The 27,455-nt window shown below is 39.7% G+C and overlaps 1 protein-coding gene across 6 annotated transcripts in view; it reads left to right on the top strand.

Moving 5' to 3' along the window:
• The window catches only part of esrrga (estrogen-related receptor gamma a), a 155,240-nt gene that overhangs the window by 73,185 nt on the left and 54,600 nt on the right, over positions 1-27,455 (top strand). For 4 of the 6 annotated variants that reach the window (XM_051379594.1, XM_051379592.1, XM_051379593.1 and 1 more), the window contains exons 1-2: positions 5,656-6,041; positions 16,891-17,049. In XM_051379594.1, the coding sequence (XP_051235554.1) occupies positions 5,986-6,041; positions 16,891-17,049 (215 nt within the window). In that variant the 5' untranslated portion in view covers positions 5,656-5,985. Of the gene's footprint in view, positions 1-5,655; positions 6,046-16,890; positions 17,050-27,455 lie in introns of those variants that run through there. The other 2 variants (XM_051379595.1, XM_051379596.1) reach the window with 2 other exon arrangements.

Raw genomic sequence — 27,455 nt, 5'->3', positions numbered from 1 at the left:
CGTGTGTCAGGTCTGTCGTCTGTGTGATTAAATAATGTTTGAATGTATTTTTGAAACTGCACACACGCTGCCATAAAGAATTTGGAATGAAATTGAATGGTTGATGTGTGATTGCACAAGCTTTGGTGTGTTATGTGTGTGTGTGCATGTGTGTGTAACTTCCCCTCACCCTCCTCCAAAGGTTACCCAGACAGAGTTTTGGTGACAGGCTCCAGAAAGCCCCCTAAACCCAGCAGCTTTTCCCAGCAGCTGGTGTTCTCTCCTTGGCCTTGATCACCATCACTGCCCCTTCCCTCCCTGGAGGTCCCTGAGTGGACACACACACACACATACACACACACACACAAACACACTTACCCATAGACACACAAAAGTATGTAAGTGTAATAACCGGCATCTCCAGTAATCTTTATTGTTTCTAATTATTGATTTTACCAGCATGTGATCGAGGAGTGTTGGTGTAAGCCTACATAATGTTGACCAAACTTTGACCAAACTGAATGGTTCTACGTGTTCATCATCTCATTTATCATACATCTGTTCAGCAGTCCGCCTCTGTGTGGGATTGTGGAAGATTACAGTCACAATTAAGATTATGGATAAGTTTAGGTGAAGTAATAAGATTAGGCCTTAGAATAAGGGCAGTTATAATTATATATAAACCTAAATGGGAACTATGAAAACACACTTCTGTAACTGAATTATATTGGACATTTTTTATTATTTATAAAACATAATAATCGATTTACTGTGTTTTTATATTAAAATGTTTTATTGCTGCTAAATAATTTTCCCTTCTGCTGCTGCAACAACCAGATTCCAACAAAACTTGGAAAAATAGTCAGAACAACATACTTGGAAACATGGATAAACTCACTCGCTCACTTACTCACACACAGCCTGAAATGAACTGCAGCTAAAGTGTAGTGTTTATCTAATAACACCTTGTGACTGCAAAACCTCTCACTGCCATTACACCAATTGGACTGTTGGTGACAGAGACGTCTTTTCAAGTCTCCATCTCACTTTTTCCTCCCTGCTTTGACATTCTTGCTTTGTCTTGCTCTCCCTCTCTCTCTCTCACCCACACACACTCTCTATCTGTCCCTCTCACCCTCCCTATTTTTTTTGTTTTTTCTCTTTCTGTGTTGGTTCAATGGGTAGCTGGTTGGAGAGCCGGGCAGGGGGTCTGTGGTCAAATTGGCCGTTTCCACACTGTGTTCTGCTGTACCTGCTGACAGAGCTATCAGATAACTTAGCTCCATCTCTTCCGTCCCTGCTGGCAATGTAACTGTGTGTGTATATGAGAGAGAGAGAGAGAGAGAGGGGAGGGGAGGGGAGGGGGAGAGCGGGAGACAGAAAGAGAGAGAGAGAGAGGATTTGTGGTTCTTTGATATAATTAGATGTTATATATGAATTTTTATTATTGGTATGATTTTTTAATTTACGATGATTAAATCTTGCATGCTATATAGATAAACACTCACACTCATGCACACACACCCAGCAAGTGTTGCAGTTGGCTGTAAACTGACCAGAGTCCATAGCTCCCTCTGTTGGCTAGTAGTGAATTACAATCTCTCTCTCTCTCTCTCTCTCTCTCTCTCTCTCTCTCTCTCTCTCTCTCTCTCTCTCTCTCTCTCTCTCCCTCTCTGTATCTCTCTTTCTCCTATGTGTTGGCAGCTCTCTTTCCCTTTACACAGGCAAAGTTCAGCGTTGTGTGTTTTCCAGCTGTTTTCATTTTTGCATCACCTTTATTTTCTAGTCCAGATTATAACATGTTTGTGCTGCCAGTTGTAATAATTTAAGTATTATTAAATGTTAATAAAAACCAAGTGCTATTTAGTGATCAACACAAATTATATTTTTGTTAATCAGTACAGGAGCTTTGTTTGTAGCCTCAGCCTATTGATGTGTGTATGACTAGCACACTCGTGTCGACGGTGGCCCGAGGTCAGTTGCTTAAGTGACCACCTCTTGGATTTGTTAAAGACTGTTTTGAGCAGCACGGACACACACACACGCACACATACATTCACTGCCCTGAATGAACTTGCTGTGGCCTATCGAGTGGTGTGATTGATGTCAGTGAGAGTTGCAATGGATAATTCTTCCACAGAGCTGCCACGACAGGGTCAAAACACATACACAATCACAGACAAAAGGCAAGAGTAAGAGATCAGCAGCTTCACATTGGACCTGAACTGTGAAGTGCCTGTTCACACACATGCAATTATTATAATTATATTATTATTATTACTACATTTTGACTGGTTTGGGAAGAGTATTTTAACCACAGTTTTGTACAAATCATGGGAATGTGATTGCCGGGGAGCCAGCACACACAGGTTCACATTGGAACAAACAGGGCATTTCCCTGACTTTTACTGTAATAGATTAGTGTTTAAGAGGTTTGCATGGCAGCTGTGTTTGTCCATTGAGAGAAAGAAGTGGCCTAAAGGGGTCACTGTCAACATACACACTGACTGAGAACCAATCAATTATCCGGCGGGGGTTGTGGTAGGGAGGTAGCATTTAGGGTTGTTTTAGGGTTCAGTTCAAATCTCTGAAATCTCTCTGATATTTATGACAGTGTATATAGATTCCAAATATAAGATTCATAAGTTTCAGGAACATATGTGGAAGTTACAACACATTTAAGACACAGTCTGTGTATGATTTTGTCTGTGTGGTATAGGACTACTGTCTCACCACAACAATTCTTTGCTATTTACACAATAGACACAAACTTTTTTAAAATCTGATCCTTAGATTTCATTCTGATGCTTTTTATATTTTTTTATATCAAACACATTGCTGCTTGTACTAAAACTGACTGTTAGCGTCCACAAACTGCATAAATGCATAAATTACAGAGTGTGGAACTCTGCAAAGAAAAGTGTCATTGAATATTTTCTAGAGTAAACTGCAACAAAGAAATATGCCTCCATGAACACGACCAGTTCATCGCAGACTGTTTAATTTATCTTTGTGTAAGTCAAATCACTTTTTAAAAATGTTTTTGTTTGTAGTGCAGCCCTGAAATTTAAGAATGTATGTATTTTTGCATCTCTTCTGCAACTCCAAACATTTCCTCCTTTCTTGTTTCACTTATAGTGATCATCTATATTTTAGTTGTTTGTGTAAAATAAATTTCCCACAAACAGATTTCCTAGATTTTTTTATTAATCTTTCTCAAAAAAATATAGAAATGGTAGATGCTTGTGTTTGTATCTATTTGTGTGTGTTGGAGACAGAGGTTTTGGTAAAGGATTTGTTTGCCCAGTAGTGACGGCAGCATTGATTCACACTCATCTTTGTCGATGCTTATAAGCCCCTGGATACATCATAACTGTGTGTGTGTGTGTGTGTGTGTGTGTGTGTGTTGCTTTTGTACATGAACCTCATAGCATCTGTGTATACATGCGGTTGAAAACATGGACTGCAAGTGCATTCAACGTGTCAGTGAATGTGTGCGTGTGTTTAGTGTGCTTGCAAATGTCATACAGGCCCATTCTTTGTTGTCTATGTTGCTCTTAAAAATATTTCCCATTTTGTGTGTGTTTGTAAACTGCTGAAATGTCTCAATTCCTGGAAAACAAACCTTAACTAACAACTCATTTTGCGATGATTAGGCCTTAATATAGTATATAAATATAATTATTTCTATCCCTAAAATCAAAGTAAACCTGATCATGCACATCCATATCCATAGTGTTGGGTGTAGCTTCCCTCCCCTCTATTTAGAATCACAGTTGGTTTTACATAACACAGCTACTGAAAGTTATTTGCCATGTTATGTTGTCATGGACAGATATCGGTCTATATTTTGAGTGTTTTACAGTACTGCACATTCTCTGGGTCAAAAGAATGAAGTAAGAACCCGACTCACTGACACGTGTGGAATGTGACAGTTGAAGAGAGTTTCAGTTCTTCATGTAGATCCACACAGATGCTTTATTAGCATACAAGAGCAACATTCACATCCCAATGTTGTGCTGTGTGCTGAGAAAAAAATTATTTCAATGTAATGTTCCACTGTCAACCACCAAAGCTGAGGTGTTAAACATTTGACTGTGTTTAAACATGTTTGTAAATCTGTGTGTGTGTGTGTGTGTGTGTGTGTGTGTGAGAGAGAGAGAGAGAGTGAGAGAGAGTGAGAGAGAGAGAGGTTGCAGTTACTGTTGCACACACATAGACACACACACGCACACACACACACACACACACACACACACACACACACACACACACACACACACACACACATCAAAGCAGAGATTGGTTTCAGGAAATGTTTTATTATCTGTTCTCTTCCAAAGCTGCTAATCACAACCACTCTCTTTCATCTTTGCATCCCCCTTTTCCACCCCTCCAATTTCTTTCTCTCTATCTCCCTCTCTCCTCCACACTTTTCTCTTCCCCCTCCATCCTGTGTGCAGGGCAATGTGAGCGTTAGAAAAGTCATATGGAAAAGAGGAAAACATTTAGAGAGAAATTAAGGGAGGAGGAAAGAAAGAAAGAGTGTGTGCATTATTGTGGCGGAGCAGATCTGAGTCTCCCTGTAGGGCTCCCATTTCCCTTTTAGAGAAAAGAGCCTTCCCTCTCCTCACTTTCCCTTTTCTCTGTTTCCTCCTCTCTATGAGACTGAGGAGCACTGAGCTAATTCTCCCGGAGAATCCCTCACCCACCGACAATACCCACATTCCAGGTTGTCAGATATATTGGAAATACTGGGAATATACAGCCTGCTGGTGCCGAGATGGCAGGGAGCTCGGCAAAACAGCAGGCAGCAGGGGAAACCTTGTCCCAATCACTCCCAAATCATTCCACAACAAAGGACAAGGGCCTTGGAATTGCCATAATCCTGTATTTTACTGCTGAGCTGTGATGGGCTCGGCTGTACAGTAGCTCTTGTGTGTGTGTGTGTGTGTGTGTGTGTGTGTGTGTGTGTGTGTGTGTGTGTGTTTGCAGTGTGATACGTTATTTAGGCTTAGGGTTTAGGGTCAAGCTTACACTTTTTCCTTTGATCCTGCAATTCTCTGGATTTGATGAGGTCAGTTTTGTGTTCTGCAGCTGAGCTGACACAAATCCCTAATTTCTACCTGAAAAATGTCATAACTCAAATGTTTATCCCTTGTTTGAAAGACTTTTATTTGAAAGTTTTTTTTAACGTTTAAAAGAAGACAAATGCTTTTTTTCCACAGTGTTTTCTTGATATTGTTTTTTGCTGGAAATGCACATGGTGTGAGAAATAGAGACCAGTGGATAGACACTTTTGAGAAAGACAGAAGAAGAAACAGAAAGATTGGATGATGGAGACACAAAGAATGAAAGAAAGGAGTGAGAGGATGTCTTGCTTTAAATCTTTCTCTCACCTGTCTTTTTCTCCTCTCCGCTCCCTCCTTGCCTTCCTCCCTCCCTCTCTCTTCCGCTCTATCGCTCTTTGTCTGATCCCTCCCTCTCCACCTGCTCTTCTCCCTCTTTCTCTCTCTCTCGGTCTCCCTCCTCGTCTCCACCCCTTACTCCGCCCCTCCCCACAGCCATTGGTCAAGTATCCACCAATCACAGCGGAACCGGGGCCTGAGGGACTGCATATGCAAAACAATGCTTAATATTCATGAGCTGCTATCGGGGCTTTAAGTCGTTGATTAGGACAGCGGCACAGCTTTCCGTCCCAACTGCCTGGCTGGCTGGCTGTGTGTGTACCTATAGCCCCCTCTTCCTGGCTCTCACATACACACACTGCGCACACACACACACGCTCCCTCACATCCACACACACGCAGAGCCGATCAGTGCAGGCAGCGCAGAGCCTGGTAATTGTATTGCTCCCTCCAAGCGGAAGGAAGGACTGAGAGAGAGGAAGACCGGAGAAAGAAGAGGAGGAGAGAGAGGAAAGATATAAAAACTTTGATTTTTTTGAATTTTCTTGTTTTTTTTTTCCCTGGAGGAGGTTGACATGACAATGACCCGGTATCGCCGATGGATTCGGTAGGACACCCGTTATCCGAGTGTTTTTTAATGCACTCTGAACAAGAGTAGGTAAATTTTACCTTTTAATCTTATCCTTCATTCAACTTGTCATTGTCATTCATTGTGAATGTGTGAGTGTTTATGTGTATGTGTGTGTTTGTGTGTGTTTGTTTGTGTGTGCTGGTATGCAGCGGAGGTGGCCGGCACCATGTCAAGGTTGTTTCTGCTGTCAGGTAGCACGCGTTCACTGTCTGTGTGTGTATGTGTGTGTGTGGCTGCAGTATCCGGACAGCAGCTCTTACTCAGTGGGTAGAGGAGCGGAATTTCTGTCCCTCCACCTGGGAGTGAGACATGCACACAAACACACCTGCATGCACACAGACACACAGACACACACACACACACACACTCATTAAGGATGTAGAGAAACAGTTTTTCCTTCACTTTCTCTGTTTTTTAAGACATTGTTTTACTTTGAGTCAAATTGTTCTCAGGACAAAAACTCAGTCAGGATACGTCTACATATGTGTATGCCCGTGCATGTGTTTATACTTGTGCATGTGTGTTTTTATGTGTTCGTCTAAGCAGAGAATCATCGAGGTAACAGGGCATTGAGGTTACAGGAATAACGTGGGGAGACGGGAGAAGGGCCCATAATAGAGGAGGGAGGAGGAAAGGGGGAGCGCTGCGCTCTTAAATGCCAGAGGAGGTAGAATTTCAGACGGGCAACTCAGCGTGTGGCCCGCACAGGAATTAGAGACAGTTACACACACACACACACACACACACACAAGCGAGTGCTGCTGAGCTGCTCCTTTCGCCAATGCTTTGCTCTTTTAGGTGCATGTTCAAAATGCAGATTAACTGATTGGCGGAACGGACAGCAGTGTGTGTGTGTGTGTGTGTGTGTGTGTGTGTTATTGTGCGCGTACCATGCAAGGTGGATTTTATGAAAATACACAAGGGCAGTCTAACTCATAGATAAAAGTGTAGCAAATATACCAATGTACACACACTTTGTCCTTTTTCAAACATTACAAAGTAAAACAGGGATTTATCTGAAGTGGTGAGTGTAATTCAGTAAGTGCACTGATCTCTCTTTGCACGTAGGTATGAATCTAACAATGACACTGATTCATTAGTCATTAATTAATGTCAGAATGTTATAGAAAATAATGTACATTCGTAGATTAATTTTGTTCTAAGTTCTCTTATCTTTATAGTAAATAAATTAAAATGAGTTTACACGGCCCCAGTTAAAGTGTCTTTACGCCGGAAAGTCGGAGGTGGAGAACTAAAAGGGCAAAGTTAAACCAGAAGCAGACGCAGGATGATATACTGATGTGTTTCCCAAACATGATATTGTTGACATTTTTAAAGAAAACTGGCATTTTTTGTGTGCTTTGAAGGCGTCTCACCTTTGTGTGTGTCTGTGTGTGTAAGAGTGTGTGCGTGTGGCTTTTACATCCAGATACTCCTACACAGTACGTGGAATAGAGAGGGACATTTTTGAGTAAAAAGAGAAGCTAGTGAAGGAAGACCACTTCTTTACCATTGAACTTGTCTTTCATCATTTAAAAAAAAAAACATTTTTGGCAGTGTGTTTCAGTTATTAGATTCTCAAAAAAAGAGTTTTGAAAATTCCTGAGAGATTCCTTTCACACAATTTTATGTATATTGAAACATTCATGATCAAAGAACACCTAAAGGGGTTTTTATTTATCATTTTTAAATATCAGTGCAATGTCATAAATCAGGCTTTTGGTGACTTTTGAGTTGTGATCTGAACAAAGACTAGAACAACTTTTCATATTGAGCATGCTGATTTCCTTTTGTAAATCAAATGACTGGATGTACAGAGCAAAGTCTGAATTCTGTATATTTTTTGGTCTTGAGGAGCCTGTACACTGTATGTTTACGCGTTGGTTTTTCAACTGCAAAACAGTGTGGTGTGTTTTAAGACTACCAACTAAACTCTGTTTTTTAACTGTGAATTTGACCTGAAAAGTGAACATTTTTCACCTGTTTTTGGTCAATAATTGCTGGCGAAGTGTAAAGTGTGAGAGCTGTGTTTAGAAATCGAGCACAAATATACTGACCGAAAAACACACTTTGCAGTGGAATGTGCTGCTTTACATGTGTGTGTTTCTGTGAGCGCTCATAAACTGTGACCGCTTTCACATATTTTAGAAAACCGTATGGTCCATTCTTGCATCTGTTCCGTCTGTCCACTCCTTCATCCATCCATCCATCCATCCATCCATCCATTCATCCATCCATCCATCCATCCACTGTTCTCTGTCAGGGTTCCTCTCCTTTGCTCTCAGGCACTGCTTTCCTACACTAATTAAAATATTAGGGATAATGATGATCATACCGATAATAATAATAATAATAACAACAAGTACCGCTTAAGCTGTTAACATAATTGCATTCCCCTCATGCCACCATATACATACCATTTGCATATCATTAAGATATATTTCCGACAGTGACTTTAGTGAATTTGGTGGTTTTTGTCAGTGGGTTGTGAAGGAGACGGGTGGTGAGAATTACACAGCGGCCGCGCAGATCATTCAGTCAAAGGTTTGCGTTGTGAGAGATGAAGAGAAACACAACGCAGCATGAATGATTTCAGTCAGATTTTTTTTTAACTGGGATTTTTGTCTAGATTTGTAGATTTGATTTTTTTTTTAATTGCATGGAAATGTTATGCAAATAAATTGTTTGAGATTGTGAGTAAAAAAAAAATCTAAATGTCTGTCTCTATGAAACAACAGTTTGGTGCATGTTTGAAATTGCCTTGATGAAAATTTTTAATTCATCACAATAAATTCAAACACACCAGATATATGAACCAAATTGTCACAGTGACCATTATTTGGTATTTGAACAGATTTAATGATTAATCAGGTGCACAAGATAGCGCTCAATTTTCACCTTTCAAGTCTAAGGCTGACCGCTTTGCTTACATTCACTTGTTCATTCAAAATGTCAGCACGTGCTTTTAACTAAAACCTAAATAATGCGTCTTTATAATAATGTTGTGGTGGCTTAAAACACATAATGTTAATATGCTTTTGCAGTTTAAAACTATGATAAAGAAAAGATCAACATATGTAGAATTAATGAGAATGTAAAGAAAATATTACTTGCTTCCTTTCTAAGAAAATTAAGAGCATTTATTATATTTCTTCCTGCCTTTTTCTCTTTCTTTTCTTGTCAGTCTCTCGTGCAGTCTTTTTCTCAGGCCATGAGGGAGAGAAAGCAATAGAGAGAGAGAGAGAGAAAAAGGGAGAGAGGTAAAGCTTACTGGAGGGAGGGACGGGGGGGGTACCAAAGAGAGATTGCGTAAATTAAAATCCTTTTAATCTCCTTATAAAATCATTTACTTAATTCATCTGTCAAAGCATGTCAATATGTGCCGCACTGATTTGTTGGCTGAGTGTGTGTGTGTGTGTGTGTGTGTGTGTGTGTGTGTGTGTGTGTGTGTGTGTGTGTGCGCGCATTTGCATTTGTTTGTTGTCATGCATGGCTTCGTGCCTGCCTGCCTGCCCAAATTTTGAGTGTACGTGTGTGTGACCTATTAGTGGCCTGTGTGAGGAGGTGTTGTTCCTCTTTTTGTGTGTCTGTTTGCCTGTCCGTCTGTCCCTACAGCATTCATTGTCTGTCAGTTTTTGCATTGTCCAAGCCAATACACACGCACAAACACACACTCCTGCATACGGCGGCCTCTCTCTCATGTGAAGGGTCCAAGCATTCCAGTGGTAATTTAGTCCCGTAAAGAGAGAGAGAGAGAGACGCAATGAGAGAGACAGACAGAGGGAGAGGTGGGAAGAGGTTGGAGGGGGTGGCAGGGGGGTGGCTTTTGTCTGACACCAGCACTTAAGGGTCCGCTGGACACACATGTACGCATGAGCGCACACATGCATGCACACACACATTTTTTTGTGCTTTTGCAGCTAAAAATTAGCCAAATTGTGTCAAAAATGCAATTACACATTCATACATGTACACATGAACACACACACACACCTACTGAAAACACCATCTCACACCTAAACACATTTGTATGGCTTTGATGATGTAAATTTCTCTGATTTATGCTCCATATATCCATCAGTGCAGGATGTGTGAGTGTGTGTGTGAGTATGTTATGGGTCAGTGCCGGCCTTTATGTGTTGAAAGAGCAGTAAGAGAGACTGTACCAGCTGTGACACACACACACACACTCACTGCAATTAGCCATTACACCACACTCGTGGTGAAGCTAAACATGTTTGTGTGTGTGTGTGTGTGTGTGTGTGTGTGTGTGTGTGTGTGTGTGTGTGTGTGTGTGTGTGTGTGTGGGATTGAATGCCAAAGCGCTGATTGAAAGAAGAGAGAGAGTGATATATAGTAAGAGACAACGCTGCTCATCTCTTCTCATCTCTTATCCTCCCCCCCTTCCCTCTCTCTCCGCCGCTCATTCCTCATGTTCCGTCATCCATACATCAAAATGTGCATTCATTTATTATTACTATTATCACAATCTATCAAATAAATTATGCTTTGACTAAGAATTAATCTTCTTACTGATACGTCCATTCAGTACTGACACTTTTCTGTCTAATTCAAGGCTACTTTTATGACATTTCTACTTTATGTAGCAGCGTAGGTTAGAGGGATGCTGAAGAAAGTCTTCTTTGCCTCTGTGCAGATTTGAGCTTTCAGAGTCCAAAGCATGTGCTATTTATCTTCTTTTTAAATAAATGAACAGGTCTTTTTTTACGGATCTGTCTGTTTGATTTTAGGTAACATCGACTTTTCTTAATTAATGTTGTAATTTAGAATCGTTATTTTCACTGCTGTAGCTTTATGATTTTCAGAGACAGAGTTACTCAAATGTGATTTCAGCTGTTCACTGCGTAGCCTATCGAGCTGCGCTTCAGAACGGGGGACCGGTGTATGTATACGTGTGAGTGTGTGTGCGCCCATCGTGTCGTGCTCAGGGCTTCTAATGCTGCCTCTCACTCCTAATGGGAGGAGACAGCGGAGACTGGGCCACAATAGAACAGATTTAGATGGAGAGGTGCCGTGTGTGTGTGTGTGTGTGTGTGTGTGTGTGTGTGTGTGCGTGTGCATGAGTTAAAGAGGATCGGGAGAATGATGCGGGTTCAAACGTCTTGTCCGTCTTTCACACTTTTTCTGTTTTGCAGTTTTGTTCTCTCTCTCTCTCTCTCTCTCTCTCTCTCTCTCTCTCTCTCTCTCTCTCTCTCTCTCTCTCTCTTCCTCTGTGTCCATGGGGAGAGCCCTATAGATTGGTTGGTTGGATAGTTCTCCCCCTCTACATGCCCAGGCCTTGTATAGTATGATTAAATTGTCATTGTTTCGACAGTGTGTAAGGGGGGTTCAAAAAGACAAAAGAGAAAGATACAGTAGAAAGGGACATGGATAGATACTAAGAGAGAGAGAGAGAAAGGAATGAATGACCATGCCGCCTTCCGACTGACAGTGAAATATTCCTCCTCTCATCCTCCCATCATGCTTCATGTGTGTGCCTGATGGGGAGAGAACGACAGGCCAGCCCACCACCCCACCTCTCTCCTTAGTTTTTTTTAGTCTGCCTCTCTCTCCGTTTTCTCCTTCTGTCTCTCTTCTGTGCACCTGGCATCTCCTTTGGTGTAATTTACCAACTTCGTCAAATGCACATGACAAATATATGTAACACTACTTATGCATTCTTACGAAATTTCCTCCATAGAATTCGCTTAACAAAAAGATCTTTTCTGAATCAAAAACTTCAACTTCAATATCACTTGAGAAGCCTTTATAGTAAAAGCAGTTATACTCTGAATTGAACACTTCTTCTAAAAAAAGGTTTTTATTGTTAAATGTTCCTCTATTTGATCTATAACTTATTGCCCCCAAGCATTAATTGTTTTTTTGCTGTAGAAAGATAGAAAGTATTCAACATTTAAAAATTCAGTACTAATTTTGATTGACACAAATAGCGGCTGCAAAACTTAACGTTTTTTCTTTCTCGCTGTATATCAAGTTGTTGCATTATTACAAAATAAAAACAAGTGAAACTCACTCTCTTAATGCAAACAAATTGGGACGTAACATGTGCCCATCTGTGTAAAAAGCACAATTCAAAAAAGTGTTTTATATCATTCTTATTTTGTGGTGTTTTTGAGGGGGGGGGAATCTCTCCTACAAATCTGTTGATGATAGAAAGCAGCTAATTTTAAGTTTTTGGTCCGAACAGAACAAACAGCTGAACTGTCTTCCTGTTCCTTTACGCCTTAAATTGTCCCAACGATTCAGCTTTGAGACCAAACTACGCACAATAGTGTATGTGACCATAAAAGAAGAATGTATCTGTGGATATGGCCCTTGTTTCTTTAATTCGTTTAATTCTGTGTGACTTAAGTTATACTTGGGACACTGTAAAAACCAGCAGCACATTTCATTTTCAGAATGTTGATGTAAGTTGAATCTAATATTTTACATAAGAATTACATTTTCCAAAATATCAGGTTTTGAATAGAAGGGCCAATCTTTTTTTTCTTCATAATCATAAACAGACCAAATAACATATCTGAGGAGATGAAAGCGAGCGTGCACTTTATATATTTAATGCAGAAATGTCCATAGCTGCTATTACTGTTTTTTATTACCTTTTCAGGTTCCTGTGGTGCTGTTTTCCATATACACAAACTATTTTTTTTAATTAATTTTATGTCTATTTCTATATGTGTACTTGTATGAATAATGCTGTATCATTAAGACAAATGTTTGATACTTTTGGCATTTGCAACTTTACACAGAAATAACAAGGTGAAAACTTTGTTGTTTGTCAAAATATATATACATACAAATGTATATGTTGCATAAATTAAACATTATCAACACTTCTTGCCCTCCAGGGGTGCGTTCCCCTACGCAGCTGATCCGCACTTTTCTTGACCTCCGCAGATAATTCATTTCCCCTTTATCCCCGTCTTCCTTCACCATTCACCCCCCCCACACACACACTCCTCCTCTCCCTCACCACACACCCCTCCCTCGTGGAGCTGTCACCTTTCTGCACCCGCTCAGTCCCTATTAAGGCCGACAGCCCATCTGCCGCCTGCCCCGCTAACAGCTCCCGTCGCTAACGCTAACGCGCACACACATCCACATCCACTCAGACACACAAAGGGCTGCGTCGTACCCCACCTGCCCTGATGCACATGCAGACACGCGCAAGGAATCATAGTCACACACATTTGTATATAAACATATTCATGCGTTTAGTATTTGTGATTATTTAATGATCATTTGAATGTCTCCTTGGTATAGACACAAATGTCTCATTTATTTATGAGACATTTTACAAATATGTAATTATTATATCACATACATTTATTTTAACAATTACCTGACATAGTAATCTAGGGTAACTATCATAGTATATACTGTGTGTAGTCACCTTTTACCCAAAGGAGCCTAGTAATTAAAAAGCACAGTTTTATTGTTAACACACAAGAAAGTGAACATTTATTAGTGTTCACATGTGTGTATGTCTCCTATGCAGCTGTCATTGTTTATAAAACTATACGCTTATGCATGTTTATGGATATTTATTGCATATGTGACTGGAAGACATCACACTGCCCTGACTAGAGGGGTAATTAGGTAGGGCAGTTACAGCCCCGTGTGTGTATTTGTGTGTGTGTGTGTGTGTGTGTGTGTGTGTGTGTGTGTGTGTGTGTGTGTGTGTGTGTGTGTGTGTTGTGGCATTTGCTCCCTTCAGGGATAGGTGCGTTTTGCATTAGCAAGAATGGCAACTGTCTCATCAATCACTGCATCACCATGTCACACACACACATGCAGACCCACACACACACATACACACACACATACTGTGTCATGGTCATTCTGTTCACAGATGGGCCAGCAACACATGAGTGAGTCACTGAGCATCAGAAAGACACTCACGATCTCCCTACTTTCACACACACACACACACACACACACACAAAAAAAATCCCTGTGTGTGTTTATGTGTGTGTGCTGGTGCCACTTACATGTACTGACAGGAGCGTGAAATAGGTTAGGTAGAATCACATAGGTTAATACTGTTCCCCTTTATTCTCTCCTTTCACTCCTTTTACTACACATATATAAATATTTATGACCTGAGCTATTTATTCTGTTTATGTGTAAGTACTTTAATGGTTTTGAATGCTTAAAATGAAAGGTTCCTTGAAATAATCTGAATGTGTTGCATAAATACGTATTTAGTACTGGACCAATACCATGTGTGTATTGTACTTTTTCTCTAGTTAGATTTCCCTGTATTGAATAGAATAACAAGCCACTGTGAAGGCCTGATTTAAATGATAGTATGTTGATTTTAAGATGCCTTTTAGCCTAAATGTAATCTTCTGGAATGAATAAAGACATGAAAAAAGATCCGATTACCTTGCCATAAGGTATAAAGTAATAAAACAGAATCTCTCTTGGTAATCTGTAACAGTTTTAGTGGGCACTGGAGGTGATTTCTACAAAATAAAAAAGCTTTTTGTTGTTCAACTAAAGTATTTATGTCCGAACACGGTAAACTCAGGTTTTCTGTCTGAAAATTGCATCTCATCGTTAATGGTAATGAGGATGTAAAACTAAATAATGACGTACTTCACCCTTCAAATGTCAGCTTGTGCCTGTGGAAAGATATATAATTCATTTAACAGCTTGTAACTGACTGAAAAGCCAAGAATGGGGATTTGAACTAACAACATTACGTGTACATGGCACTGGATGTCCCTTAGTCCGGTGTGACACCAGGACTCTCCCCAATAAAAAAAGCTGTATTAAGTGTTGCCTGTCTATATAGCATTGTGACACCGCAACCAAAGCCAATAAGTGTTTGAAGCAGCAGCAGCAGCAGCAAGATATCGATTCCTCCTATTCACCAGAGTGGAACTAAAACCTACATATTACACACCCTGGCCCTCCACCTCTCACTGAGCCAACCCAGCTCTGTGGATGGAGGCAGGGATGGCTGTCAGACGAGAGATTGGTCTGTCTACCTGTCTGTCTATGTGGCCTTCACCTAAACAGGAACCCACAGTGGGACAACATCACACACACACATACACACAAATGTCCTGTGCGGTGTGTATTTGTGTGGTAAACATGTGTCTATCAGTTTGTGACACATACCAACATCCTACTCTGTTTTCTGATACACTACGTCTGAGACAACACACACACAGGAATGTGGTAATGACAGGAAAGAAATCCTGCCAGACCAAACCAAAAATAACTGAAAAGAAACACAATTATTTTATTTAGTAGATATTTAGTTTCGCTTGATGGCTTAAAGAAAAACCAACGTAATAGTATTACTGTTTTAATTTGTAGACTCAGCGAAGTTTCAGCATTAAAGATAAATAAATAATTTCCCCCTTTTTAGGCCGTTTTTTAGAAAAAGCAAGCATAATTATTTCAACTTATCTGTCATTATGCAAAAAAAAAAAAAAATGCTCAAAATGCAAAGCACAGCGAAGCCTCTAGCATCGCCAGCAGGCATTCTACATTATTTTAGAAGGATGACTTTATTACCAGTTGTGTTCTGACATCTGTTCTCCAGTCTGAATTGGTTTCTGTATTTTCTATATTTTGTCCGCCTGTAATAAAGTGCTTTTCTTCCCAACAGCCCCGCTCTATTCTCCCCTGGTAGTTTTTTTTTTTTAAATGTAGGCCACCCAGCCAATTTTATTACAAACCCTGCCTTTTCTCCTCCTCTTTGACGTCAGCTATAAGTTCTGTCCCTTTCTTTTCTTTCACGGCGTGTTATTTAATTCATTTTTTTAAATGGATGATTCTGATTTTGTTGCCCGCATTGACCTTATCACCCCGGCAAACGGCTCCTCCCCGGACAACCACTGTGCGGGTTTGATTGACAGGTAGCAGTCCCTCCTCCGGTGTTTTTAGTTTTATATTCCCTCGGCCTGAAAGCCTTTTCCAAGGCTAAAACTGGTAAAACTCCTCTGACATTAAACACAGCCGGGGTGTGCTTCAATTAGAAGCCTGACGCATCCACTGAGGCATGCTAGCACAGAAAGATGTATTTGACAGAAATTTGTTAACACATTCCAGGACAAAAGTCTCATGTACAGGTTCCACCCGTCTGCATCCGTCTGTCCGACTGACAGCTGTCTGTCTGTCTGTCTGCCTGTCGGTGCTCTCGGCATGTTGTCCTGTGCGTCAGTCTGTCTTTCTACATGTCTTTAAACCTGACTGTGTTTTTTCTGACTGTCTCCGTACCTACCTGTTTCTGTCCTGTAGTTGCGTACTCAAATAACCGATTGCGTATTTGGTAGCTGTTTGTTACATCTGGATCAAACAGGCCAGCAAAATATGTATGTGTGTGCATTAACTACATTTATAACACATGAGATTGTCTCCTATTAATTTGCCTCACACTACATTTATTGTAGAAATAACCTTGTTTTGTTTTTATTTACCTTTTAGGAAGGGTTTGTTCTTTTTCCTCCTTTTTTGTATCCCTTTTGGTGTCATCACCTGTTGTAAAAAAAATTCTGAATGTAGATCTGAAAAATTGAATAAGATCTTCAGTCCCTTTTTTTGCTTTTTCTTCATTAAATATTTGGTCTACGTTTTTTGAAGTTGTATTACATCTTAAATTCACTGTACAATTGATTTGTGTGTGTTCTTCTAATGTTTACATTTTAAGAACTATTTTCAGTCTTATTTCAATAGATTTTGTATCTTTCACTTGATAGTAAAATAGTTCGATAGTTTATCAAACACCCCCCAACTGCATTAGAAAGGCCATGTGTCAGCTTATATTTTCAACGTTTTTCTGTTGCGCTGGCTGTATTTTCACCCCTACTTCTCTCGCTTTTCCCCTGCCTGCAGAATGAACTTATCGAAGGGGCCATTGGTGAACAGCAGCAGTGAAGATAACTCCAAGTCAACCTATAGTAAATGCGGCGCTGGCGCCTGGAGGATGCACCAGAGCTACGATCCACTAGAGGCCAACCACATGAGAGACGCACATGCCCTCTACAACCCCAGGTAAGACAAAATGACGAGTGTGCCAAAGACACAAAAAGAGGGAGAGAGAAACGTAAAAGAAAAAGAATCTATGAATCTGTTCGGTTTTACACAAAAGCCACACTTGACCTCTATAAACCACAGATGAAAGAGAAAGGAAAGGCAAGCACTTTGAGACATCAAAAGCCAGTGTTTTTAGTGGTCTGTGTGTGTGTGTGTGTGTGTGTGTGTGAGAGAGAGAGAGAGAGAGAGAGAGAGCAGAAGAGATAGTGCTGAGATACGTAACTTTTCTCTATGATCTATTAAAATTTGAGGATTATGTATTTGTGTTTTATTTCTCTATTTCCTTACTCTATGACAGAATGTTCAGACTGAAGTATATTTTATCTTTTCTGCATATACATTATGGTTAGTTTTGTCTTTAAAACAATCTGCTCTGCTAATTTACCATATGCAAGCAGGAGATTAACCTCTTGAAAAATATAGCCATGAAGGGAGGAGGTTCAGCAATCTGTAATGTGCTCAATATTTTTTCTCAGTTTTAAAAATCCCTCACTGTGGGCTGCAAGTGACTGCTAAGATTCCACATTATTAAACACCCTAATCAATTACTTCTGATGATCATTAACACGACAGGTATGGTAAAAGTATTGTCTATGGAGTGGAAAGGACTTCATTTTCTGCCTCTTATTAATTGTTTGTATGTGCACGTGTGTGTGTGTGTGTGTGTGTGTGTGTGTGTGTGTGTGTGTGTGTTTGCTACTAAATGATCCCAACGTGTTTTCTTCTGTGTCCAAAGGTAAATATTATATATTTTAAATAACAATAATTCAACCTTTGTGGCCACTGCCATACATTTTTTTTATCTTTACCTATAGCACTGTCTTTGTTTTGTTATATTTTTACAGTATATATGGGGTACCACGAGAATTCTTACCGCGCGATTCAACTTCCGGCTCAAGGACACTTCAGTAGTGCAAATGCGTCGCAGCACAGAGGCTTTAAATCGTATCATTTGGTTGAAGGACAGTCACATTTACCATAACAGTAATCCCCCATGCCATCTCCATGTGCAATAAAGCATGAAAAGCTTTAACCAAAGTGAAATTTCACTTTAAAGTTCTCCAGTGCAAACCAGTTCTAGGCTGGTGTTGTTTGAAGCAAGTAAAACCGAGGGCTGCCATGGTCCATTTTTAGAACATAAACTGTAAATATGCTGCTTGTTTAATGTTAAAACACAGCAAAGGTGTGACGCATGAAACACAGACACACAGACTCTCTCTTCGTATTCGTCGTCCCTCTCTGCTACTTGTTCTCTCTGTCTTTTAATCATTCTAAATTTCTCTGGAAAAGAGACGGAAGCACATGCCCAGATTGCAAAACTGTAATTGTAAGTATGTGTTTTGTATATAATTAGCATAATGCAGGCTTATTGCACTATTATATGCAAATGAGCATGAGTGTGGGACAAGTGTGCTTACTGCTCTGTGTTTAGATTTTATTTCTCAGCTGAGCTTGTTGTGACCTAGCACTGACAATTATTTGAACTGACTTTATTAGATATCATTATAGCAAAACGTGCTCACATAAGCTTTCCAAAAGCTTTATCTATAGTTCTATACAATGAATATGGAAATATGAATGTGTTTATTAAACGTCATGCTGCACAATCTCACTAACTGGTATGGCAACCTAAATGAACATAGGTATCATGTATTATTATTGTTGTTGTATTATTGCAGCCTATTAGAACACTATTGATTGGTGCGTTGTTAGGCTTTTGCAAAGCCCTTTAATTTTAAGTGTGTGTCAGCATGTGTATGCCCGTGTACACTGTAGACTGGGAAGTCTTAGTCCAATAGGATTTCAGGGTTAGTCTGGGTCAAGCCAATTAGAGGTCTGGCAAGCCATTCTCACGCAGAGTCTCAGCCAATCACCAACAGGAGTGTTCCTAGCACAATATGATTGTGTGTCTGTGTGTGCGTGTGTGTGTGTGTGTGTGTGTTTGTTGGCAGACAGTGAGGTTTGGTGATGAGAGGTGAAAAGGTTTGGCAAGGGCTAGGGAGTCACGCCATGGCTTAAGGTCACACATTACATTCGCACACACAGATAGACACACACACACACAAAATTGGGCAACATTGCTGCCATTGCATTGGTTCAAGTTTTGGACCAAGGTAAAACAATTGATAATATCATTGTGAATTCAACTGCTTCAGATGTGACACAACAATCTTCCCCAGTTGGCAGATAATAACGACAATAACAATACCGCTGAAGTTCCCAACTTATTTATCTCAGTACTTCTATTGAAATACTGCAATACAGGAATATGAATGTTATAAATCAGAGCAAAAAGACCTCCTGGTTTACAGTTTATCACAATGAATATGCCCATAGGTCTTTTTCACAGCATTTTGACTTGTTATAGTAGGAAAACCACAGGTGTTACTAATAACATGAATGATGACTTCGTTCTATTCAAGTGTCCCAATAAGTTATGGCAGTGTGACAGCGAGCCAGGACCCTGAAACTGAAGTAGCTTAATCTTTTTCTAATTTTTATTTTATTATCTGTGCTTTTTTTTTTACTGTTCTACTCTTCAATAATACTTCAATACATAGAACATATTCTTAAAAAAAAAAAAAAAAAAAAACAAAATAGTAAAGATAATGGTAAATACCACTCACTTTACCTCAACTCACCCTCTCACACAAATATGCTTTTTTTTTTTCTCGTACACACATGCAGCATAAGATCACATGAACACTCTCTCCAGGATATCTGACCTCCAACTGTGTTGATGGGATTTACTCACACGATTAACATACACACTCTCACACAGACACACACACACACTAGATGCACCTTTGGGAAAAAACTCCAAGCTCCAATTTCAGTTGTTATTAAACAGGATTTATATACTCGTTGCCAAAATATTAAAACATCTCAAAATGCAAGTAAATTATTATTAATTTGTAGCAATATTTTAATTCTCAGTTGTTACAGCAGAGAATGGCTTTCTCTTCTAAAATCTGTCAAAAATCTTTTTTTTAATATATAAAACTTATCTGAAAAACTTTCATATGCTTTGTTCCACGTTTAGCTGGCATACAAACTTTTTTGAATTCTTTAGAAAATTCGTTTTTGGAGATCTGTAGTTTTCATTGGACAGCAACAATATTATTCCTATTTTTATTTAGGCCATCAAACCATGGGAATGTGATTAATGTCAGGCAGCCATGGTGCGCTTGAATACACACACACACACACACACACACACACACACACACATTGCTGTAAACTGAGCCCAATGTAATCATAATGATAAAGCAGATTGCCTTAACACACAGATGGGCCTCCCAACAGCTCTGTGCGTGTATGTGGGTTTGTGCGTGTGTCTGTGTGTGTGTATAAATGTGGACAACGCTGATTGGATTGCAGATTTATAGAAGAGGATTACTGCTGGAGCAGAGAGAGAGAGAAAAAGAGAGAAAGAGGGTTTCAGACACTCACCTCTCATTAACTTCCACCCCCTTCACCTCAACTCGCCTTATTCTCAGTCATAAACACATACACTATACACGCACATAATGCACAGTTAAGATACTCCATGCAATGTTAAATTGATGCTTATGAATTAATTTCCCCATAAAAATTCTGAAGCAGTATTGAAATACTTGTAATTTGCTATTTTAAAAAAAAAATATGATGAGTTTTTAGGGAAGCGAAGTTTAAAACCTGGTGAAAGGAAAGCAAATTCTGCAATGACAAACAGTTGCAGACTTTATGTCAACAGATTATACTGTAATACAACAAAAATATTTAAAACATTAAAGTTCCAATTTAATTCCAATTTAAAAAGACCAAATTAGATCAATTCTCTGTGACTGTCACAAGTTCATGCACAGTTGCCAGTTTTGGGGGAAGCAATAAAGAGGGGAAAATGAAGAGGAAAATGTTGAGAAAATGTCCAAATACACAAAATTGAATTGAGACAGACTTAAATGTTCACTGTAAGTGAACGGCAGACAATCAAAGAAAGAATATAAAATAGACAGAAAGAAGCAGGCAGGCCAGGAAGAGACAGACAGAAAGAGAGGCAGAGACAGTGGGCACTCCAGCAAACCTGATTATGACTGGATGTGAATTAGATTCCCTAACAGATGGTCCAGGAGTGAGGCTGTAAGGTGCATCAGCCAGCAGTGAGGGGAGGGAGAGGGGGAGGAAGGAGGGCAGGGAGAAAGAGAGGGGAGATCAGGCGAGGAGGCATAGTGGTCGAGTGTCAACAGCAGCTGGTGACAATACAGATCAATTCAGTTCAAAAAAAGTGCAACTGTAAAATGAATTTCCGTAGGGTTGCGACTTGCTTTCAAATTACTATTTAATATATTTGGGTAATGTGGGAGGGAATTTTGTCTTTTAAGTCATAATCTATGACATTCATTTTCTTCTTTCAACCCACAATACCTGTCCCATAATGTAATCATACAGTAAAAGTAATGAAGAGGCTGCTACCACCATCACTATATATCAGTAATAGTCACAGAACGTTAAAAAGAAAAGCAAGCAGTGAACTCTAGGGACGGATTTTCTCAATTTTTACAGATGCTGTGCATTATTGTACATACTCCAGTTTTACTTCTCTCTCTCTCTCTCTCTCTCTCTCTCTCTCTCTCTCTCTCTCTCTCCCTGTGATGGATAGGTGTAAATCATCACAATCCTGTAGTGACAGCCCAATTTCCCCAAATCTGATCTGCTTAAAGAATGCAGGTCTGACGCTGCTCTCCTCTCCTCTCCTTTACTTCACACTCTGTCGTTCTCTCTCCTCTCTTTTGCAGCATTGCGCTCTCTTTTCCCATTCCCTCCTTGCCTCTGTCCCTTTTCCATCCCTCCCCTGTCTCTGCCTCCCTCCCGTGTCACATTTGAAAGCCCTGTCATATTTACTAGAGTGTAAATCCTCTTTCACCATCTGCTTAATAAAATGTGTTTTTAATCCGATGGGGGGATATTTTGTTTTTTTTTAAACACTTTTTTTATTATACTTCTGTGCAATTTCATTTGATACGGCACCTTGCCCAGGTCTCTATCATATCTGAATATGAGAGAGAGAGAGAGAGAGAGAGAGAGAGAGTAGGAATGCTATGTGTCTCACTGTACACGTCGAATTTGTACGTGTGTGTGTGTGTGTGTGTGTGTGTGTGTGTGTGTGTGTGTGTGAATGCATGCCACAATGGTGAGTGTCGGTAAGTGTTTGGAAGGGCTGTTGCACCCCTCATGCTCAGCGATAACACTGCTAATCCACACGTGCAGTACACACAAACACACACACACTCACACACACACGTAGAAAGGGAGACGAACGCTCACCTTGATCAATGACCTTTCTTTTATAAAGGAACCAGCCTACAATGTATACCCCTTATACCTCTGCACAAACATTATCTGCCAATATCATATCTATAAGAAGTATGAATATGAGTTCATCAAAATGTGTTCTGCATATCATTTAACAAATTAAATATTTATGTATGCATTTATCATTACATATTTTTTTATGACAAGGAGGATTAGTAATGTCACATTTGCCACATGCAGCATCTTCTGTAAAAGCATTACCTAAAAAGAGGATGCATTCTGTAATTTCATTGATTTCCACTCTTCAGCCTTTTCCAGTAAAAGGCTGGAGGTCACTACAAGTACATGGTATGCAATTTTGTCTGCCAAGTCCTAAAATAGAACTGAATTAGACGTCTAATTTTCAGTAATGTATATATTGGATTATTTAGCAAATAAATACTTTACTACATTTAACAGACTAACTGTTAACTGTACTCCTGATGTGAAGCGTACTGTATGTTTCAGAGGTTTGAAGCACTGTTCTTACAGTAGACAACCACCCTTACAAATACAATGACACACAGCAGATAAAGGAGACAGAAAGAGGGGCAAAGAGAGAGAGACAAAGAGAGAGCTAAGGAGAGAGAGAGAGACATGGTGACAAAGATAGTGCCTGGCAGCAACACACTTATCAGCCACTGCTCCACAAGAAAATGACCTAAATCATCAAGATTCCCATCTGACATACACACACACACACACACACACACACACACACAGGATTGCGCTGTACTGCCTTAACGTTGTTGCCCTGAACAAGCTCAACCTCTTCATATCTTTTCACTTAAATAACTACACCAACGCAGTCAGACTCTCAAATCTAAATCATCCTTCATACATGTCACAGAAGACATCGAGAGGAAAAGGAATTCCTCTAAAATTTTGGAATATAATCACCTTTTATGAGAAGAGAAAAGAACAGACCAGAAATAAAAAGAAAACAGAAGAATAAAGTGCATGAAACAGTTGAAACAACAGCACAGATATATTGATATCACAAGACTCAACATGATTCTCCTGAATAGTCTGCAGTTTGGAAAGCACATAATTCTTAATCAATCGTGTTTGGCTGAGCCTGCCCTGTGTGTGCTGTCTCCCACTGTTTATCCATTCACATCTACAGAATGTGTGTGTGTGTGTGTGTGTGTGTGTGTGTGTGTGTGTGTGTGTGTGTGTGTGTGTGTGTGTGTGTGTGTGTGTGTGTGTGTGTAAACTTTATAAACCCCAGGATGCATCATAACAGCTTTAGCCCCACTAGTGTGCCTCTGTAAGTCTTACCCAATTCATTTCACACCTGTGTATGTGTTTGTAGATATCTCCTAGAAGGAGTCATAGTGTCTAAACACACACAGAATATAGACACACTCGCATTTCCTCTCCTCTGCCGGTCTTTACAGCCCGACAGCCCATTGGGCAGAATGTGTTTTAGCCATTATCACATTGATTGTATGTAATCAGGGGTTTATTCTGCAGCCAATGAAGTGAATTACAGGTTTCCTGCCCGACTAACACTGTAACAATTGATCTGCTCCCTGGCGTGTGTGTGTGTGTATTTGTGTGGGGTGTAAGGTGGTGTGTGTGACAGGGTGTGGATGCACGAGAAAGACAGAGAAGCAATGATGGAGTGTGTTTGTGTGTGAGAAGAAGGAACGACTAGAGAGAGATTGAAACCCAAAGAGAGCAGAAAAGAGAGGGCGAGAGAGGGCTCAGTAGGAGGGAGAGTGGTTTAGATTGACTGTCGCTGCGTGAGTTTTTATTTCTTATTTTATTCATTTTTCTCCCTGAAAACAACTATAATCATTGACACACTGTGAGTCTATGGAGCTCGGCTCCAACACACGCACTCATACAAACACACACCAACACTAAACTGCAACACACTGATTATTTTCTCTCTGTGTTTTTCTCCCTATAAACTATTCAACTTCACACAGTGCACACGTAAAAACACAGATTCAATTACTGCTTTCCTAGAAAATGACACATAGAATGATACACATGAAAGATATACTTTTTTTTTTGCATGCATGCATGCATGCATGCATACATTTTTATGTGCATTTGTTTTTGTTTTTTCTCTGCACAGATCCAATAATTCAGCCATCACAAAATAGAAAATGTGTTCTCGCTGTAATTCTTTAACCGCAACAGCAGTAACCTGCTCATTTCGAACAAATGTGTGTGGCTAACAAGTCAAGTTTACTTGGGGTTTTTGTCCAGTGCATGTATCAAACTAACAAGCTGACAAGCAGTTCAACAACCCTGAACAGATAGGAGAGCGTTGAAGAGGGAGTAAAATGGAGAGAGACATAGAGCAAAGAAAGAAAAATAAACAGAAGAGTGTGAGGGCTGAAATAGCAATTCAGTCTATTGATAATCGTTCTATTCATTTAACTATGGAAATGCAAATGCATTTTTTGTACCGATTCCCCTCTTTACTCCATTCTTTAATTCAATGTATTTTCTTTTCTGTATTCCATCCTTCCTTCAGTTTCCCAAGGCATTGCAGGTATCATCTAGATAGAATTGTGTAAGGGTTTCTCTCCTTTTTTTTTTTTCTTTTTGCTTATTGGACTGTGTGTTCTTATCAGCATCGAGAGCACAATGCTTGGTGTGATGGAAAGGTAAGGTACAACCCGTGGTAGCTACATTGTCAGCACTTCTCCCTTCTCTGTCTATTGCTACCACTTCTCTTTCCTCTCTCTTTTTCCTCTCTCATCTTATCCTTCTCTACTCATTTTTATCACCTTTTTCATGGGAATTTGGTTTTAAACATTTTGTCAGAGCAGTGAGATGCTTCGTTCTTCTACACCTGCATGATTTTGTCAAGGTGTAGTCAAATGCATTTCTGTGTGTTAACAGTCTGAAGAAAAACATATTTTAAAAGCAGTTTTAAATAAAATGTTTACATCTCAGCTCTTCACTGTTCAATCTATTAATTCTCTTCACACAAAAATTCAATATTTTCAATCATATTTTGGTAGTTTGACCATAATTTTTATTTTTCCGTAACATTTTACCTCACCGATGTAATTATTGTGATCTATTGACATGACAACATCGACAGCAGGGCATCATGAGCGGTCAGGCAGATTATGTACAAACTGAGTGTCGTCTAAACTTTGATTTGGTAGGTGAATGTTACACCCAGACTGTCCATTGTAAACATTTATTCAACTCACAGCATCTTACACCGCTCCATCTTCTTCTCTAACCTGGGGCAGGACAAAAACAGTTTGAAGTTGTTTGAGGATCAGTTTGTGTTTATGGCTGCCATCTAGCGAGGCAGTCGCACAAAAGATTGTGTATAATAAAAGAGTGCGAGTGCACGCGGAAACGCAGACTAAAGGAGCACACAGCGAACAGCACAGAGACACAGAGTGAGGCAGAGAGTAGTTGCTCTAATACGATGATTGTATGTTTGTCCCTGCCAGTTGTCAGTGCGCTGCATCAGCCCACCGCTCTAATGACAGCTTGTCATACTAAAGTGGCCCACCTTCCTTCACAACACACAGAAAAAAAAGATTCTCCTTCTTTTTCTTTTCTTTCTTTTTGAGACATCATTCTATTATTTCTGTTGTTCTCTCTCCACGGATCCACATATTTATCTCTCTTTCATGAGTCACCGTGCCTTTAAAAAGTGAGAAATGAAAAAAAGAAATAAGAACAAAGAGGAAGAGAAAATGACAGGGATCGAGGTGGAAATGGAGACAAGGGAAGGTGGTAATCTTTCTGGTTGTGTGTGTGTGTGTGTGTGTGTGTGTGTGTGTGTGTGTGTGTGTGTGTGTGTGTGTGTGTGTTCTCCCTCAGTAAGGGACAGGTAAATAGGCCTGTTGAATATTTGATGTCTGCAGGAACTAAACAGCCACTTTTGTCCCATTGCTCAGGCTGGGGACAAAACAGTCTCATATCTAGTTGGTGTCACAAACACTGAATGTGTGGTCAATTTTATCATGGACACTTATTCTGAAATATAAACCTAGGTGAATTAACTGCTATTTATTTCAAAGAGGAGAAAAAGTATATTTTGGATCAAAGTATTCACAGGTTAGCCTTCTTTTTTGTTTGATGTGGAATATGTGAAATTAAAATAAATCTTTTTGTCTAGTTTGGTAAGTGAATAAGTTTCTGTCTGAAATTATACCAAACATCTTACGATTGAACAAAATAAACAATAACTTTTCTTTCTCTGAAAAAAAGAAGCGTCATACCATTTGCTAAACATCATTTATGCAACTCAAAAAAGGAAAAATCTCTTACAGTATGTGTTACAATATGATTCTCTCCCACTGAAGTGCATCAAAAATGTATAGAATAGAATGAATAAAATGAAATTCAAAACCCTTTTCTGTAACAGAATTAAACAAAACTAAAGCTAATAATAAAATCTGATTACTGCTCTTCTTTGTATGTTACTGTAATCACCTCATAACACACTGCTCACGTCTTTGAGCTCCTTGTGAAAATACAAAAAGGAGAAGAAAAACACTCAAGCCTTTTCCTCTTTATATAAATCTCTTTAAAAACCTAAAAACATAAAGTATTGATAAAAAATGAGACCCAGCCCCTACCCTCTCTCTCCACACTCATCTGAAGAGCAGACAGGCACAATAAGACTGCTCTTTCAGCACTGAGCCGTCGTTACATAGCGCCATAATTATACTGATAACATACATACATAAATGCATTCAACCTCTCGCTCGGCACAGTGCACTGGCTGTGATTTCTTAATCTTCTTTCCTCTTCTCTTCTCCACGCATGTCTTCTTTTTTTATTCTTTTTATTCCTCCCCCTTCGACTGCCATTATTTTTCATTTATAAGCAGAGTGAGAGAGAGAAAGAGCACATAGAAAAGACGTGAGAGTGGGAAAAAAAGAGATGTTGGGAGGGAAAGAGGGAGAGAGAGATGGAGCAAAGAGGAGAAATGGAAAGAGAGATAGATGAGAATTTGAGAGAGAGAAGGGAAAAAAAGCGCCTGAGATCTTTTGGCACTTAAACTCTTTCACTTAATGGTACTCAGAGGGATT

The sequence above is a fragment of the Dicentrarchus labrax genome, unplaced genomic scaffold (assembly GCF_905237075.1).
Source record: "Dicentrarchus labrax unplaced genomic scaffold, dlabrax2021, whole genome shotgun sequence".
Taxonomy (NCBI): Eukaryota; Metazoa; Chordata; class Actinopteri; family Moronidae; genus Dicentrarchus; species Dicentrarchus labrax.
This window is presented reverse-complemented; position numbering and strand designations above follow the sequence as displayed.